This window comes from Schistocerca nitens, chromosome 5, assembly GCF_023898315.1.
Source record: "Schistocerca nitens isolate TAMUIC-IGC-003100 chromosome 5, iqSchNite1.1, whole genome shotgun sequence".
In the NCBI taxonomy this organism is placed as follows: domain Eukaryota; kingdom Metazoa; phylum Arthropoda; class Insecta; order Orthoptera; family Acrididae; genus Schistocerca; species Schistocerca nitens.
The window spans coordinates 605,907,404-605,926,481 of record NC_064618.1 but is presented as its reverse complement, the minus strand read 5'-3'; the positions used below and the strand labels follow the sequence as shown (position 1 = coordinate 605,926,481).

Sequence of the window (19,078 nt, the reverse complement as noted above, 5' to 3'; positions counted from 1 at the left end):
AGCAATCTGCAAGGTCACTTTGATGCAGCAGTGGATGATGAGCACAGTTCTATTGCAACATCCTTGCTTCTTCACTGTTGTAGTGTGAGTGGCTCCACTGTTTCATGTTTTCTGCTAAAATGCATGTTAGCTTACAGTGTTAAATCCCTATTGTGCTTTGAATACGTCTACGAAGTCAGTGACTTCTCTTATAGCTTAAAATCATTTCTTCTGACCATTGTTGAGACGTGGCAGTGGCTACTCATGAATTCCTGAACTAATCTTCCCTTTGTTTTCTGATGCTCTGCTGTTGCTCCTTTCTGTGGCTTGGTATTGTTTGCAATTTTGAACTCGGACCATTACATTATAATTGGTCTTAACTACCCTCTTGTATAACCTTTGGTAGTTAATGAGAGGGTTGAGAACTGTTGTTATTACAGGGGAATAATTGTATGTCCTGCATTTTCTCGCTGGTTGCTATGTGCAGTTACAATGTTTAACTCGGCATTTTCCAATTTGTTGAGAGTCCAGAGTGCAGTGGTGCTATTGTACGAGTTTTGTATATGTTGTATTGGTCCAAATGTAGGCTATGCTTGCATTTCATTTATGTAATTTTAAATAACTTTTCTGAGGTACATTTATGTGTTAGTGTTCTAGAAGAATTTAGTTACTTCCAAGAGAAGCCATTCGGACTCTAATAACATCGTCCCTTCTTTAGCTACCATTGTGCAGGATCTAGAGAGGGTTTTTCTTTTCTTTCTTTTTTTTTCTTTTTTCTTTCTTTTTTTTCTTTTTTCTTTTTTAAAGAAAACTTCAAGGCATTATACACTAAATCCATCGGCTGTACTGAGCTGAGGTAAGTACTGGCCAGCCCCTCTATCACTTTGTTAGTATTTATTTAACAAGTTTTTTGTGGTGGTCATATTTTGTAGCAGCTGCCTAAAAACTAGTAATCAGCAAGAAAATGCCTGTTTGCACATGCTGCACATTAATTTTTATTTATACACCCAGACATGGTTTCACCTTGTTAACAAGGCATCTTCAGTGGATTTCGTGGAATATTAGACAATTTTTCGTTTTCACTTATTGGTTTTCAGGTTTGAAACAGTTCACATGAATATAAAATCCAGTGGAAAAGTCAAATTTGGATATTATTTTTGTATGAAAATCTCAGTGAGAGAAATGTGACAGTCAACAACAAATTCCACATTGAACATTTTGCGAAAAAGAGTACAGTTGAAAATGATATTTCAGTGTGTTGTCGGTGGTGGTCATATCTTTGGCTTGTTGCAAAGAATGAATTCGTATCAGTTCTTGGCAGTTTGGTATGTTACAAACATTAAGTAGATTTCAGTTCATGGTTTATTTCTTTGGAATAAAATGCGTCAAAATATTGGTCACTGTAAGTAAAACACAAGCCAACTACATGGTCATTGAGCCAGTGAGACTGAGACCGATGAAGAGCATAAGCAGTGTTTGGAAGCAAATCGAATAAGAATTTGTGTAGTGTTTCCATTATGACTCTGGGACTTGGATACAGTCACATTCAACTCGCTCAGTTGGAGCTTATGCACAAAATAATTTGGAACGTCAACAAAACAGACGACCAGAACTGAACGTTTGACGTTCAGATACAAACCAAGAGCTGATTACATCAGAGATGTATTGGTCAACTTCACAACAATGATTAGTGTTTGTCAACATTGCGATGCTTTGTGGTTTCAATGTAAACTGCTAGGATTATGTTTTGTGAGCAGAAAAGTCAAATTACCACAACTGACGCCACCACCAGAGTCACTGGCATCATTGCTTTCTGGCCAAGAACCTCAATCAAAGCATGTCTTGCATAATATACAGAAGTACAACAGTTTCTTCCTAATGACATCATTTGGAGCAGTGATTATCGAAGAATAAGATTTAAACCCAACTTTAAAAGTAAATTTTTTTTTCTCTGCATCACATACACAAATCACACGAACAAATGTCAATGATTCACGAAGTTTCACCAATGCCCATAAATCAGTTGTGGTTTCTTTTTACAGTAATTTTTAACAGAAAGCAGTTAAGTTGTGTTTATGGCTAACTTTAAAATCCTACTTTTTCGTAGATTAAAACTGTGCAAAATGCTGTTGTTAAAGTGACTATCCTCACAGATGAAGCAGCTGGAAAGGACTCTCGGATACCCTATGTACTAATGATTCCAACCGATTTACCCATTCATTTTGACTTCTATTCCCAATCAAGATTCCATTTGCAATAAAATAAATGAGGTCAGAGAGAGGGAGGAGGCGGAAATGGACAGAGAATGGGGGAGGAAATGGGTATAGAGAAGGGGGAAGAAGATCAGGACAGAGAGATGAGGGAGCAGGAGATAGATCGAGAGATTGTGTTATAAGAGATGTACGGTGGGGGGGGGGGGGGGGGAAGGGTGATAGACTGAGGTATGGAGGAGGATGAAGTGATGGACAAAGGAAGGGGGAGGTGGAGAAGGATAGAGAGGGGTGGCGAAGGAGATTAGATTGTATATTCAGTTGCCATACATATGTGGCAACTGCAAATCATTGCCAAGTTAACTAGTTCTATAATAAAGTGAAAAGGGAAATGCACTTATAGTAAAACTTGTAATTCATTACTTGAATATCATGCAGTTTTCCCACATGTGGAACCAGTTGAAAGTTACTTCTTTCTTGTGAGACAACTAAATTTACATGTGGTTCACTAAAGACAGATAATTTTTTGATGGATACTACATAAGTTCCTGTGGCTAATATTTCAGTGTCTTTTTACATTATCAGCCCATGTGTAGGGAAACTTTCCTGAAGTTCAGCAGTTTTAAATACACTTTCTGTTTAAATGTTGGAAGTCAAAATGTTGAGCCATTACTGTTGCAACAGTTGGTCAGTAATAAAAGAGATCTGAATGCAACAACCAGTTTTTTTTCCTTCAACTTTCTTCCATCACATTGATAATCAGTTCTCTATAGTACCAGATGTTTTGGACCCCTACTTTCTTGTTTTTGATGCAGTGTACCATTTCCCAAAGTGGATAAATGTTTCCCTGTGTGCATTATTATCTTGACTCCATAAATAAGAAACACAACTTAAGGCTAAATGATCCTGCCATTCTTTATCCATTGAATTAATCTAAATTACCTGTATTTTCTGAGAGTGGCATGTTTCACTGTTTAACAGAACATTGTTCAGTATTACTTTTTAGTATATTTACATTGTCCCTATTTGTATCCTTGCATTTTTTGTAGCTCTGGTATGTTTAGTTGTACAGTAATTTTCAAAAAGAAAATGATTACACCTTGATTGATGATGGAATGGCAGCTACCTAGGTGCTTTGTAATGTTTGTCGTATTTCCGTTCCAGACCATGTATGTAACTTCTCTGGTTGGTTGTAGTGGATCAGTGGATAAGTAAACTGAACACACTTTGTATTATTTCAGAACTATATATTTCACTCAAGAAATAGCCTTATCATTCAAGCAAACATGCTACTCCATCGACAAGAAGAAGAAAAGACAAGACTGACTGTAGAAAAGAACCTTGTTAGCATTTAGAGGCACACATTCGCATATATCATTATCTATGCCACAGTATTAATATTGAAGCTATCTTACTGTGACAAAGGAAAAATATTTAATAAAAAAAATCAGATGAACATAAGTGAAAAAAATTGTCTTTTCTTGCTTCCTATTTGTTTATTGTATTACAATGTCCGAACCATTTCCAATTATTCCAATTAAAAGCATCCATATGGGCTCTTTCCCATATTCTACCCTGTGTACAGGTTCACTTTGGTGTTCATGATGCTGTGGCTTGATAAACATTTTGTAAGGGAAAGGAAAGATCCATAGTTCCCTGGGCTCTGTGCATCATTTTTCTTTGAGCCTGTTCCAGTTTGCCTCTTCCCATGGCATCATGTAATAGAGGTGAAGACTTATTTCTTGCCTCCTAATAATTAAAAACAAATGTCCCTTACATGAGGTTGTTTGTACAGAATATGAATTCTAAGTTTGCAGTGTTGCAGATATTGTGCTGTGAAATTCATTCCCCATTATTCACCCAGGCGATATTACATTAGTTTTGATTTAGGGTCAGTTTTTTTTCTTTTTGATGATGTTTATAATTATTTCTAGAGTGTTACTGGTGTGCCGGCCGGAGTGGCAGAGCGGTTCTAGGCGCTACAGCCGGAACCGCGCGACCGCTACGGTCGCAGGTTCGAATCCTGCCGCAGGCATGGATGTGTGTGATGTCCTTAGGTTAGTTAGGTTTAAGTAGTTCTAAGTCCCATAGTGCTCAGAGCCATTTGAACCATTTTTGTTATTGTTGTCAGTTTATGATTATGCAAACCTGACATTCTCATGTACCACACCCATCATATCACTTTCATATATTGTCCCAGCTTTAACGTATTTCAATGCATTGCTTAATACCTACCAGAAAAATGTCTATTTATGTGCATGTAGTCCATAGACTGCATTGAGGGATTTTATGCTAACTCATAATCTATAATTCTATCTTATTTCTACATAATAAGATGTCATAAGGTCCCCAATCAATATTGTTGACTGACATGCAGTTAGTAATATTGTCCATTGCTGTTTAAGGCCTTAATCATTATTGTAATGTCATACTCAAAGAACTAAAGCTGGAGATGTGCATAGGAATGCTTTTCAGAGAGAAGTGGATGGGGGATGAATTTTTATACTAGAAAAAGAGCAAGATTGTATTCCGAAAGGTGGTGTGACTTCTGACCTGTCATCAGCTTCTATCTGCCATTCCCCATAATTCATCTGCAAGTGATTGGGTGTCTTTCCCAGTATGGTTTCCTCAAGTAAGTTAAGGTAAATGTCAGGATGGTTTCTGGGAAAAGGTCATCTTTTTTTCTTCCCTGTCCTTCACTAATCTGGATGTGTGTGATCCCTCCCAAATGGCGTCATCATTGATGAGACATTAAATCCGAAGTGTGTTTCCGTTACAGATCAGTTTGTCTTTCTTAATTTGTGTTTGTTGTTTCCATTCTGGAAATCCATTAACATAAAAATATTTGTTATCATCTGATTTCGTATTTTTTATTTTTGCTGGAGCTTTCGTAAGACATTATAGATCATTTTGCTTTGTAATGTGTAACTCCTTCATTGTATTGAATCTTAGATTCCATACCTATGTTATTTGGTAACTGAAATAGCCAGTAAAACAGTAAAATTAAATAAAAAAACTTATTAGGTATATTGTATAACCTGAGCCATGATCATTAATATTTTCTGTTGATAACCAACAAAGTCATAAATGATTTTGGAGGCTTTCTTGACATTCTTTTGAGGGGGGGGGGGGATATTTGTTCCACTTTGATCAGAAAAGAAATATGGCTGGCCACACACAGATTTGTCTTGTAAAGACCAAATTTAACCATTGTGTGATATTGCTTAAGTACGGTATTTTAATTATATTCCATTTGTGCCCAGATCACTTTTTGAAATTCCTGGCTGCAGAAACAGTGCAGTGGCATGTTTTTTAAACATATTTATTTTGTTGTTGAGGAAAAATAAATATTTTCTTTGTTTTCCTTCTATTTATTAGGTATAGAGGTCGTTGAAGAAGTAGTGTTTTCAATGGCAGAGGACTTTGCGGATCCAGTGGAACTAGCAAACCAAGCTACACGTCTGCTCGAAGAGCATGACCTTACAAATGTCCTCAACCAGATTCCTGCAGATGCATTTAATGACTTGTTCACTGGTAAGTAGAATTATTATTGACTCGTACATCACATGAACTTGACAAAAGCAAATGCGCACATTTGCGACAATGCGACAGCACCTATTCTTTTTCACTCTCCAACACTCCTGTTGGCTGGTTTGTTTTTGCCCACCTTGACTTCCTCTCCTGTGCAGATCTTTTCATCCTAGATTGACACCCAACACACAATTTCCTCAATTACTTATTTTTGGTATTCTAATCTATTTTCCCTTCCTACCCTCTACAGGTCACTGTAGATAATCAAAGTCATTCCATGAGGTCTTAACACGTATCCTATAGTCCAGTATAATTAGTGCAATCCACACATTCCTTTCCTTGCTGATTCTACATAGAACCAACCTCCTTAATTCTTATTAGCGGTCCACTTAATTTTCATATGTAACACCAGATCTCAGGTACTTTGATTCAAAACTTTTCAGTTTTTGTCACAGACCATGATTCACTTTCACGCAGAAATCTATGCTGCGGATGTAATTTCTCCTTTGTCTTTTTCATTCTGAAATTAAGTCATATATTCAATACTGGTAGACCTCTTTTGGTGAGAATGCTCTTTGTCCATGCTGGTCTGCATCTAGAGTACTCCTTGCTTCAAACACCATGCGTTGCCTTGCTTTCAAGGTAGCAGAATTACTTCACTTCATCTACTGTGATCCCTGATTTTGATGTGCAGTTTTCGGCTGATGCCATTTCTGTTGCTCGTTAACACTTTCACCTGTTTTAGTTTACTCTGAGTCCATATTCTGTACTCGTTAGACTATTTATTCCATTCAGTGGACCCTGTAATTCTTCCTCACATTCATTGAGGATAGCAGCGTCATCGGCAAATGTTAGCATTGGTATTCTTTCCCTCTTAAGTATAGTCCCTTTCCTGCATCTTTCCTTTACGTCTCACATTGCTTCTTTGATAGACAGGTTTAATAGTGGAGGAAACCACTCTATCCCTGCCTTTTACCTTTTTTGACGTGAGTATTTCTCTCTTGTTCTTCTGTTCCTATTGTTCCTGCTTGGTTCTTGTACATATTGTGTATTATATATAGTGTGTACCTTTATTTATGATGATGTTGCACCACTTTACATTGTTGAATCATTTTTCGAGGCTTAAAAATCCTATGAAAGTCCATCGATTTTTCATAAGATGTGCTTCCATCATCAAATATGACTCCCTGTCTGATGCCTTTTCATTTCGTAAAACCAAATAGATTTTCATCTCACGGATTCTTTGTTTTCTTTTCCATTTTTTGTGTATTATCCTGGTTAGCTACTGTCAAGCTGATAATTTGACATTTCTTTAAATTATCTATCCTTGCTATCTTCAAGATTATATGAATTATAAACTTCTAAAGTCAAATGGTATGTCACCGTTCTGATACATGATATATGCTAGCTAAACAGTCAGTCAGTTGTCACAATGTCAATGACTTTGTAAGTTCTGATGGAATGTTATCCATCCCTTCTGCCTTGTTTGTTTGCAAGTCCTCCAAATCAAAACCAATTACTGCCACTTTCACACTATCAAACAGTTTTGTGCTATTTATGAGGGTATGCCAAGTGTAATATTTATGACACCTCTAAAAGATGTGAATTGTAACCCTCATAATAGTAAATGGGTACCTCAGTGTAATACTTTCCACCAAAAAAGATACACCAGGTGCAACATGCACTGGGATTTTTTAATGTAGCATCCGCACGCTTTTTTCCTAGCACAGCTGGAGGCAACTTGCTAACTTCTTGTCGTGTAAAGATGATTCATAGTCATCATCCCAATTGATTTTTTTCTGTGCTGGCTGCAGACTTTAACATGCATGCAATAAACAGTGCAGAACACAGTGGTAAAATGGGAAAATCTCAATACAACTAAAAATGAGAGTTGTGAAATAATGGGATGTCCTTGATGTTGTTTTATTCACACAGAATTGCAAAATCAAAAAAACGATTCCAAGAGCCAGTCTTTTAATAGTGTTCACAGTAGAGTTTCTATAAACGGATCATCATTTTCCGAGCACCATAAAAAGTTGTACATAATATGTCACATGATGTTCAGATCAACACGAGATCACACATTTTTCAAGGCAATTTTAACAAAATGTTCCATCTTTACTCAAAATTGCAATTCACAGCCTGAATCTTGTCTTGCCTCTTCATAAACGGATCTTAGGCTCCTATTGAGCTATTTTAACAGTTTGACATCTGCTTCTTAGGGTGAGCTTGTGATTGGTTTATCTTGTCCACCAAAGATCATCAATATGTCTACAAAAATAATCATTGTTGGAAAAAAGTAATATAACTCGATAGAAAAGAAGTCTACTCGCCAAGCAGCAGCAGGAGAAAACACATATAAATGATACAGAAATGCACATGCTTTTGGAGCCAGTGGTTCCTTTAGACAGAAGGGCCGAAGGGAAATAAAGAGGAATGAAGGAAAACGACTGGTGACTTTTAAGAAATGGAGAGGGTTATGGAAAAGCCGTCCAGAACCCCAGGTCAGAGGAAACTTATTGGACAGGATGAGAAGGAAAGACTGATCGTTGGGGACAGCATCAATTGAAATTTGAAAACCTGTGAGCTTAAAGATGAAAGTTAGGGTAATCAGCAAAACATTTGGAATGGTCACTGGGATACGATCCATAATGTAGGGAAATGGGTGCAGGAGCAGTATAGGATCTGACAAGAATAATTAAGTGATTGGGAGGGTGACTAAAAGCTATTCTAGATGTGATGGCAAAATGTCGGACAGAATGGACCTCATTTTCAGGGCATGGTATTAGAAAATCCCAGCCATGTTGAAGTAGATGATCAATACATTCAAGACCACGATAGTACTGAGTGTGAAGAAGTGTATTCATAAGTTGTTTGTTGGAGGGACAGCAGTATCAGGATTGGATCTGTTGGCATGGGAAATCTGCTTTTGAGCTATGCTGGAGGGCAAATTATGTTCACTGAAGGTTGAAGTGAGGATGGTGGTGTATTGCTGTCAAGAGGCTGCATCTGAACAAATATGTTTGCCTCAAATGCCACGGTATGGGAAGGAATGTTTGACATGGAAAGGAAGGCAACTGTCAAAATGTAAGTACTGTTATGTGTTAGTAGGTTTAATGTGACCTTCGGTGATGATACAATCAGCATCAATGAAACTGTCATGGGATTCAGAAAGGGACCTTGTGAAATTTGATTTCAAGTATGTATTTAGAGATTGCAACAATTTTAAAAGTTTGGCCTTACCACGAGTCCATCTGGCAAAGATGTTGTCAGTGCATCAAAATTCACCCAGGGCTGAAGGCGTATGGATCCATGGAAAGCCCCCCCCCCCCCCCGCCCTCCCTGATGCCACCCCCCTCTCTCAAAGTGACTCACAAAAAGCTTAGCATTGGAGGAAATATTCTGGTACGCATGGTCATACCCATCAAAGTATCAAGCTGATTAAGGGATGTCATAGGGTTGGAATCAGGTGGGTGCTATTTGAGGTAATTTTCAGCAGCAGGGTCGACCATGTATTTGAGGAATGTTGGTATAGAGCAGAATCTCCCATACTGTGTTCCGCAGAACACTGATATTCCACGAGAAGTGAATATGTGCGCCATGAAAAACTACTAATAACATCGGTTTTTTCCCCTGACATTTAGATAATTCTAATTATTTTTATAATGATTTGTGTGTTATTAGTTAAGATATAAAATCGAAATAATCACTGTAAAAAATTCTCTTTTTTAAAAATGTCATTGCCCTTCAAACTGAACAAGGTGTCCTATCGGTGTACCGGGATTCTTAAAGTGTTCCGTCAGAGGGAAAGTTCAAAATTTCCTGGAATAGAGGGAGTTGGCATCAATGGTAACTTGCAAGGTGTTTTGCAGTAATGAGACGGGCACATATTTTAGACACTCTGTGAAATGGGTGGTGTCTTTAATATAGGAGGGGAATCTTTGTACTGTAGGTTGCAGCTGTTGATCAAGCAAGTCAGAGGTGCTTTTAGTCGCTGCTTTGGATCAAGCAAATGGGATGACCAGGATGATTGGGTTTGTGTATCTTAGGAAGAACATGAAAGGTGGGAGTGTGTCGTTTGGGTGCAGTAAAAAGTTCTATGAATTGAGGCATTAGTCCTTGTGTGGGGCCTGAAATTATAAAGAGAGATTGCAGGTCAGTTTGAGATCTCGATGGCGGATGCCGTACATAAAAAGTGTCAGTGTACACACACACACACACACACACACACACACACACACTCTTCCATCAGTCAGGTACCATAGTGGTAGATCCCTTGTCTGCTGGGAGCATAATGATGAAGTCATCAGTTTTCCGGGAGTGAGGAGCCTGGAATTCTGCAGATGACAGGTTTGGGTCATGCTGTAGGGACCTGAAAAAGGATGACAAAGCAGTGATGCATCATAGGAATTCTTGGAAGGCTTGGTGAGGCATGATTTTGAGGTAATGGTTGTGGTTCAAGTTGGGATCATGGCCAGAACGGTTCAAGGCAAGTTCAGAGTCAGGTTTGCTGTTGGTTTTGAGTTTGGGTTCCAAAGTGATACTTCTGGTTGACATTACACACAAAGGAATGTAGGCCCTTAACTAAAGTAGCATGCTTTAATGCAGTTGTAGAGCTGAAAGTGAGATTATTGAATAATTCAGGAGGGGAGAGGGCTTTATATGAGAGGTTGAGAAAACTACACAGCTTTGGCTGGTTCTTGTGATCATGAGTTGCCATTGCTCTGGGAGGTAATGGTGAAGGCTGTGGGATGTTGAGAAGGTTGGCCAAATTCTGTTACTTGGAGAGGAGTGGAAATGCGACAGAAGCCAACAAGCAGTTTCTCAGTCACATGACATTTGACTTGTGCGACACTAGTGCAAAGAATACATAAGAGCCACCTTAACAGTCTATTGTTCTGTTTAAAATTTGACAATTTTGTGAAACACAAAGGACATAACATTAAATTCTGTCATATTACAAACACTTGTTGCATTTGAACAAGTTTGCAGTAAAAGTTCTCATAATTGTTTGGGTACAAACATTTATGGTGCTTTTTAAGAGACAGTAATATTGAAATATGACATGTTCTTTTAAAAAAATATTTCTTTATTATGAGTGCAAATCAATATTTTATTTGTTTATGAGATACTGTAATGATTTACAAAGTGTGCTGCAAATGAGAAATTAAGTTACTGTTCATGCTGAATACTGGGTAAAAACGTTACCACCTTTAAACAGATTTAGAACAAGATGGTCCTATTCAGATGAGGCAAGAAAGAAAATTACTCTAGAATGAAATGCTTAACAATCTGAATAAATCAAATTAAACTGACTGTAATTGTTGTCATGAGAATGAATTACAGTGACGAGGCCCATCATGGAGATAAATAGTACTGGCAGACATCACTAGATCGCAGGATATCTGAAATTGTGAGAATTGGACTGAATTGTGATTGCAATCTTCGACTTACTTATTAGTTGGTGTCATTACATAATTATGAACTGCACCAAGGTAAATATTGCAGTCTGTGTTTCACAGTTGTTCAAGCACAGCATTACGGAAGTGTTGTAGGGGGGAACAGTGATACCAACTTGGCTGAGAAGAGGGCTGAGCATCTACCACATTTAAACTCAAGTTTACGTGGATCGATATGAAATGACTTTAAAATTGGAAAATACACAACAACAGTGTACATTTCTGCAGGAGACAATAGTAGTCTAGATAGGGGTCAGTGGCATACTTCATGTGTTTTCTGCAGTAATGTTGTCAATGCTTGCTGTGAGTTATAATTGAAATGAAAGGGGGTTTGTCAGCAGCTGGTTCTACACAGCTGATGAGAGAGTGGCTAGCAGACAATATGTTTGGAAGCAAGAAGTTCATAATGGTAGGGAACCTCCATAGTATACAGTCACTATAAAGAAACTTATAACAAAACAGAGATCACTGCATGATAGGTGTAAAACAAAGCGTAGTGCTATACGTAGAGAGATGCTGAATGAAACACGTTTGACTGTCAAGAGAGCAATGTGTGAAGCCTTCAACTACTGTATCAGAATATTGTCAACTGATCTTTCTCAGAACGCATAGAAATTCTGGTCATATTTAAAGGCTGTCAGTGGCACCAAAGTTAGTGTCCAGACCCTAGCGGATGAGACAGGAAATGAAATTGAGGGTTGCAAAGCAAAATCAGAAATACTTAATTCCATTTTCAAATTTTCCTTTACAAAGAAAACCCCAGGAGAATTGCCCAATCTAATCCTCGTACCACTGAAAACATGAATTATATAATTATTAGTGTCAGTGGTATCGAGAAACAGCTGAAATCATTAAAATTGAACAAATCTCCAGGCCGCAATGTAATCACTGTAAGATTCTGTACTGAATTTGCGGCTGAGTTAGCCCCTCTTCTAACTGTAATCTGTTGTAGATCCCTCAAATAAAAAAAAACGTGACCAGTTCTTGGAAAAAAATCACAGGTCACACCCATCTGGAAGAAGGATGGTAGAAATGATCCACGAAGCTACCATCCAATATCCTTGATACTGATTTGTTGTAGAATCTTAGAACATATTCTGAGCCAAATATAAGGAGGTATCTTAAAGAAAATGATCCCAATGCCACCCAGCATGGATTTCAGAAACATCGACTATGTGAAACCCAACTTTCACTTTTCTAACATGACATACTGAAAGCTTTGGATCAAAGCAACCAGATGGATGCAGTATTTCCTGATTTCCAAAAAGCATTTGACTCAGTACCATGGCTATGCTTATTGTCAGAAGTACGATCATGTGGGGTATCTAGTGAAGTTTGTGACAGGATTGATGACTTTTTGATTGGGAGGGCACAGCATGTTATCTGGGATGGAGAGTCATCGTGAGATGTAGAAGTAACTTCGGACGTGCCACTGGGAAATGTGTCGGGACCCTTGCTGTTCATATTGTATATTAATGACTTCACAGACAATATTAATAGTAAAATCATGATTTTTGCATATGATTCAGCTGTCTATAATGAAGAACTGTCTAAAAGAAGCTGCTTAAATATTCACATTGATGAGATTTGAGCAGGGTGCGAGATGGGCAGCTTGCTCTAAATGTTCAGTTGTAAAGTTTTACTCTTCACAAAACAAAGAAACGTAGTATCCTGTGACCATAATATCAGTGAGTCACTGCTGGAATCAGCTAACTCATACAAATAACTGGGTATAACACTTTGTAGAGATATGAAATGGAATGATCGTACAGGTTCAGTCATTGGTAAACCTGGTGGTAGACTTCGGTTTATTGGTAGAACACTGGGGAAGTGCAATCAGTCCACGAAGGAGATTGCTACAAATCACTCGTGTGACCAGTTCTAGAATATTGCTGAGTTGTGGGAGACCCGGTCCAAATAGGACTAACAGGGATATTGAGTGTTTTAAGTGATTACTCTAGGAATATACTACAACCCCCTATGTATTGATCACTTAGAGATCTTGAGGATAAGATTAGAATAATTACTGCATGCACAGAGGCATTCAAACAATCATTCTTCCCGCACTCCAAATGTGAATGGAACAGGAAGAAACTCTAATAACTGATACAATGGGATATATCCTCTGCCATGTGCCTCACAGTAGTTTACAGAGTATAGATGTGGATGTAGAAGAAACATCGTAACATTCTCACGTCATTATAGAAGCAAAATCTGATAACATATGTAGAAAAAAAAAAAAAAAAAAAAAAAAAGTTACCCAAAATGACAGGCATTGTAAGAAAAACAAGATAGTGTAGGTAAAACTTAATGTAAACCATTTCTTTTTGTTCATTTTATTTCTGCTTGTGTTATCGAGATGTAGGCAATCAACGAATGGCCGAAGTTTAGACTAGGCATAATGCTGATGTTTTAGGCAGATACTTTGTCAGTAAAACAGTTTGTACTCTGATTATTCAGAATATGTTAAAAATAAATTTCCCTCAGTAAGTCTCTTAAAAATGCAGGTCATCCTGTATTCAGGGTCATCTTACACTTGCATAAATGCAGTATATTGGTGACAGATTACCTGGATAAATGCAAGAGATTGCTGTATTTGAACTGTAAAAGAGGCTGGTGAAGAATGGGATTACACCCAGAAATAGGGACTTTTAAAGTTAGCCCATTTTCAGTAACTCCAGGGACAAACAAATGTCAAGAAACATAATGTGGGACCTTAGTTTAGATAGGGCAGAAGCATGCTTACAAAAAGAACAAATATAATATGTGATGGGATTCATCAAGGCAGAACAGGAGGGTCTGGATTATTACAGATGGTGGTAGTGGCAAAGGAGTAGCAGAGGAGGAAAAATGAGAGAAAAAAGGAAGATAAGCAATTGAGACCAGAGAAGAAGCTAAAAAGAGGTAATCAGTGGGGCAGAAGTGAAAAGAATTTATCATGAAAAAACTGGAATATACGATAGAAAAATTACCATAGGAAACTATTGCCACAATTGGGAAGTTTGTGAAAACAGTGGGAAAGTCATTGGAGAAAATGAAATTTACTGTATACAGGAAATAGATCACAGTAACAGCTGATAAGCGTGGTTTGGAAAAACAGATGCACGAAAACATCAATAAATTGCTTAGAAGGTAAATAACAATAGATCTGTCTTAAGTACTAGAAAATATATAGGAGTAAAATGTTGGTTAATCATAGGTGGTTTAGACAAATGAAAAAACAAACTAGCATACATGGTTGAAAACAGTTGACTGTTTGAACTGGAAAGGAGGCCGTGTTTGAGAATATAACTGGGGAAAAAACTACTCACCAAGCCCGGGCAGGAGGAAGCACATTTATCTACAGGCCCTTCTTAAAACCACAGGCCCTTCGCAAGGACTAACACCTCAAGTTCTATAACTTCTTACATCATCCAAACCAAGGACTCCCAGCTTTTACCTTCTTCCTAAGATCACAAACCCAGTCATCATGGCCATCCTATAGTTGCTGGCTTCAAAGCACCCACTAAATGTATCTCTGCTTGGTTGAGCAGAATCTGCAATCTAAAGAACAAAGACACCTCCCTCCCCCTCTCATTTCAGATGATCTAGGAAATGTTTATTAACATTGTCTCTATCTGCTGCTGAACATTTCCTCAATCAGTACCCACCAGATTCCAAACCCGTGACATCCTTCCTGTTCACCTTAATCAACTTAATACTTATCAACTACTACTTTATTTTTGAAGGGTAGACATATAAGCAGATGATGGGTACAGTCATGCAAATTAGGTTGGGTTTTTCCTGTGCCACCCTTTCAATGGGTTGCTTGGAGGAAGCTTTCCTGGAATCTGTAAGGTTTCGGCCCCTGATTTAGTATAATATGTTCGTGACATCTTTGTATGTGGACTAATTGTAAGGCTGACGTAGAAATTTTGGAATCTCTAAATATAATCTCTCAATAAAATCTCACAGGGCTAGTATAGGTGGTGGTAGGAGGGCGCATGAAAAGTCTTATAGCTGGTCCTATTCCGAATACCATGTCACTTTCCTCAATGTTGACTTTGTCATCACTGCGAGTCATCTATACACTTCTTCACTTCTGTTCACATTAAGAATACTAAAAGACAGCAGTAATTACATTTTGACAATTGTCATCCTTTCCATGTTAAGCATTCCCTCCCATACAGCTTTTGCATTCAAGGCAAGCAGTTTGTTCAGAATGCGGACTCTTTACAGCAATACACCAGGAGCCTCTCCTATGCTTCTCTGGACGTAATTATCCGATTGGCTTAACCCAGGCTGTCAAATCCAGTCCTCTCATCATTCAGTACTATCCAGGCCTAGAATGTATTAATCAGCTACTTCAACAAGGCTGTGGCTTCCTAAAATCATACCCTAAAAATAGGTCCATTCTATCTGATACTTTGACCACCACATCTAGAATAGCTTTCCACCCCCCCACCCCCAGATATCTCTTGGTCAGACCCTGTGCCCCTTCTGCACCCATTTTCTTACTCTGTGGCTTCTACCTCTGTGACCATCCCTGCTATAAGACTTTTCATGCGCGCTCCTACCACCACCTATACTAGCCCTGTAACTAGTGAAACGTACACTATCAAAGGGAGAGCCAAGTGGTGGAACAACACACTTCATTTGCCAGTTGTTATGTAGATATTTATTTATGTATATATAAAACACTGAAGAAGAGAAAGTGTTAAGATGACAGACGTAAGTGATAACTAACAAAAGGGACAAAACAATGAAGGATGTGGACCATATAGGTGATCAAAATGATTAATGGAAAATCTCATATAAAGATGTGAAACAAATACTAACAAAGAGATAGAGGGACTGGCCAGTACTTAACCTCAGCTCAGTACAGCCGATAGATACACATAAAACAGAACCGAAAATTTACGTTCCTAGCTTTCGGAACAAATGTTCCTTCATCGGGGAGGAGAGAGGGGAAAGAAAGGGAAGAAGGGAAAGGAGATTCAGTTACTCACAACCCAGGTTATGAAGCAACAGGGAAAGGAAAATAGGGAGGGTAGCAAGGATGGAGGCATGGTTGTCAGAGGGAAGCCAAAGATATTCTACTGTAAGTACTGTGCCAGCTTCAGGCCAAAGAGGATGCATACAGAAGTAAAGAGGTATATAGTATAAAGATAAACACAACTATGTAGGATGAAAAGATGCGTGAATGGCTAAAGAGGAAAGGGAAATAGGAGAAGACTGAAGAGTAAATAGGAGTGAGGTTGTTTAACGTAGGTTCAGTCCAGGGGGATGGCGGGATGAAAGGATGTGTTGGAGTGCAAGTTCCCATCTCCGCAGTTCAGAGGGACAGGTGTTGGGTGGGAGAAGCCAAATGGCACATACGGTGTAGCAGGTTCGTAGGTCCCTAGAATTATGCTGGAGGGCATGCTCCGCTACTGGGTATTGGGCATCTCCTAGGCGGACAGTTCGTCTGTGTCCGTTCATGCACTCAGCCAGTTTAGTTGTTGTCATGCCGATGTAAAAGGCTGTGCAGTGCAGGCACGTCAGTTGATAAATGACGTGTAGTTTCACATGTGGCCCTGCCTTGAATTGTGTATGTTTTACCAGTAGCTGGGCTGGAGTAGGTGGTTGTGGGGGGATGCATGGGGCAGGTTTTACAGCGGGGTCGGTTACAGGGGTAGGAACCGCTGGGTAGAGAAGGTGGTCAGGGAATATTGTAGGGTTTAACAAGGATGTTACGGAGGTTAGGGGGGTGACGAAAGGCAACTCTGGGTGGTGTGGGGAGAATTTTGTCGAGATGATCTCATTTCAGGGGTTGACTTGAGAAAGTCCTATCCCTGGCGGAGTAATTTGTTGATGTTTTCGATGCCAGGATAATATTGGGTGACAAGGGGGCTGCTTCTGTGTGGTCTGGGGGTAGGAACATTGTTGTTGGATGGGGAGGAATGTATTGCTCGGGAAATCTGTTTGTGAACAAGGTCTGCAGGATAGTTGCGGGAGAGGAAAGCACTTGTCAGGTTACTGGTGTAATTGCTGAGGGATTCGTCACTGGAGCAGATACGTTTGCCACGAATACCTAGGCTGTAGGGAAGGGAGCGTTTGATGTGGAAAGGATGACAGCTATCAAAGTGAAGGTACTGTTGTTTGTTTGTGGGTTTGATATGGACAGAGGTGTGGATGTGAGCTTCAACAAGATGAAGGTCAACATCCAGGAAGGTGGCTTGGGTTTTGTAGAAGGACCAGGTGAAATTCAGATTCGAAAAGGAGTTGAGGTTATGGAGGAAATTAAGGAGTGTTTCTTCACCATGAGTCCAGACCACAAAGATGTCATCTATAAACCTATACCAGGCCAGGGGAAGCAGCTGTTGGGTCTTCAGGAAAGCCGCCTCCATGCTGCCCATGAAGAGGTTGGCATAGGACGGAGCCATCCTGGTTCCCATGGCCGTTCCCCTGATTTGTTTGTAGGTCTGGCCTTCAAAAGTGAAGTAATTATAGGTGAGGATGAAGTTGGTAAGTGTGATAAGGATCAAGGTATTTGGAAGATCTTCGGGTGGGCGTTGGGAGAGGTAGTGCTCAAGGGCAGAGAGACCATGGCTATGTGGGATGTTTGTGTAAAGGGATGTAGCATCTATGGTGACAAGAAAGGTTTCAGGTGGGAGAGGAGTGGGAATGGATTTGAGGCGTTGACAAAATTCTCCCCACACCACCCAGAGTTGCCTTTCGTCGCCCCCCTAACCTCCGTAACATCCTTGTTAAACCCTACAATATTCCCTGACTACCTTCTCAAGGCAGGGCCACATGTGAAACTACACATGTCATTTATCAACTGACATGCCTGCACTGCACAGCCTTTTACATCGGCATGACAACTAAACTGGCTGAGCGCATGAACGGACACAGACGAACTGTCCGCCTAGGAGATGCCCAATACCCAGTAGCGGAGCATGCCCTCCAGCATAATTCTAGGGACCTACGAACCTGCTACACCGTATGTGCCATTTGGCTTCTCCCACCCAACACCTGTCCCTCTGAACTGCGGAGATGGGAACTTGCACTCCAACACATCCTTTCATCCCGCCATCCCCCTGGACTGAACCTACGTTAAACAACCTCACTCCCATTTACTCTTCAGTGTTCTCCTCTTTCCCTTTCCTCTTTAGCCATTCACGCATCTTTTCATCCTACATAGTTGTGTTTATCTTTATACTATATACCTCTTTACTTCTGTATGCATCCTCTTTGGCCTGAAGCTGGCACAGTACTTACAGTAGAATATCTTTGGCTTCCCTCTGACAACCATGCCTCCATCCTTGCTACCCTCCCTATTTTCCTTTCCCTGTTGCTTCATAACCTGGGTTGTGAGTAACTGAATCTCCTTTCCCTTCTTCCCTTTCTTTCCCCTCTCTCCTCCCCGATGAAGGAACATTTGTTCCGAAAGCTAGGAACGTAAATTTTCGGTTCTGTTTTATGTGTATCTATCGGCTGTACTGAGCTGAGGTAAGTACTGGCCAGCCCCTCCATCTCTTTGTTAGTATTTGTTTCACATCTTTATATGAGATTTTCCATTAATCAATTTTGATCACCTATATGGTCCACATCCTTCATTGTTTTGTCCCTTTTGTTAGCTATCACTTACGTCTGTCATCTTAACACTTTCTCTTCTTCAGTTGTTATGTAGACACTATTTGGCTTTCAATGTTGGTATGACTACCACCTACTTATCATTAAGGATTGATGGACAGAGACAGCTGGTGTATACCAGCAACACACAATATGTTGTCATTGAGCGTGTTCTACAACAGAGGTTGCCAAACTTGTTTCACAGTGGGCTAGACAACTGACAAAGCGACAATCATGGGTCGTGTCATCATTCTGTTTATTACTCCAAAGCGAGAACGAATGCTGTGGGGGAAAAAGATGAAA

The 19,078-nt window shown here is 39.4% G+C and overlaps 1 protein-coding gene across 5 annotated transcripts in view; it reads left to right on the top strand.

Annotated features, from left to right (window-relative positions):
* Positions 1-19,078, top strand: part of LOC126259356 (INO80 complex subunit D) — a 234,900-nt gene that overhangs the window by 132,629 nt on the left and 83,193 nt on the right. For all 5 annotated transcript variants that reach the window (XM_049956088.1, XM_049956087.1, XM_049956086.1 and 2 more), the window contains one exon: positions 5,568-5,723. In XM_049956088.1, the coding sequence (XP_049812045.1) occupies positions 5,568-5,723 (156 nt within the window). The remainder of the gene's footprint in view (positions 1-5,567; positions 5,724-19,078) is intronic.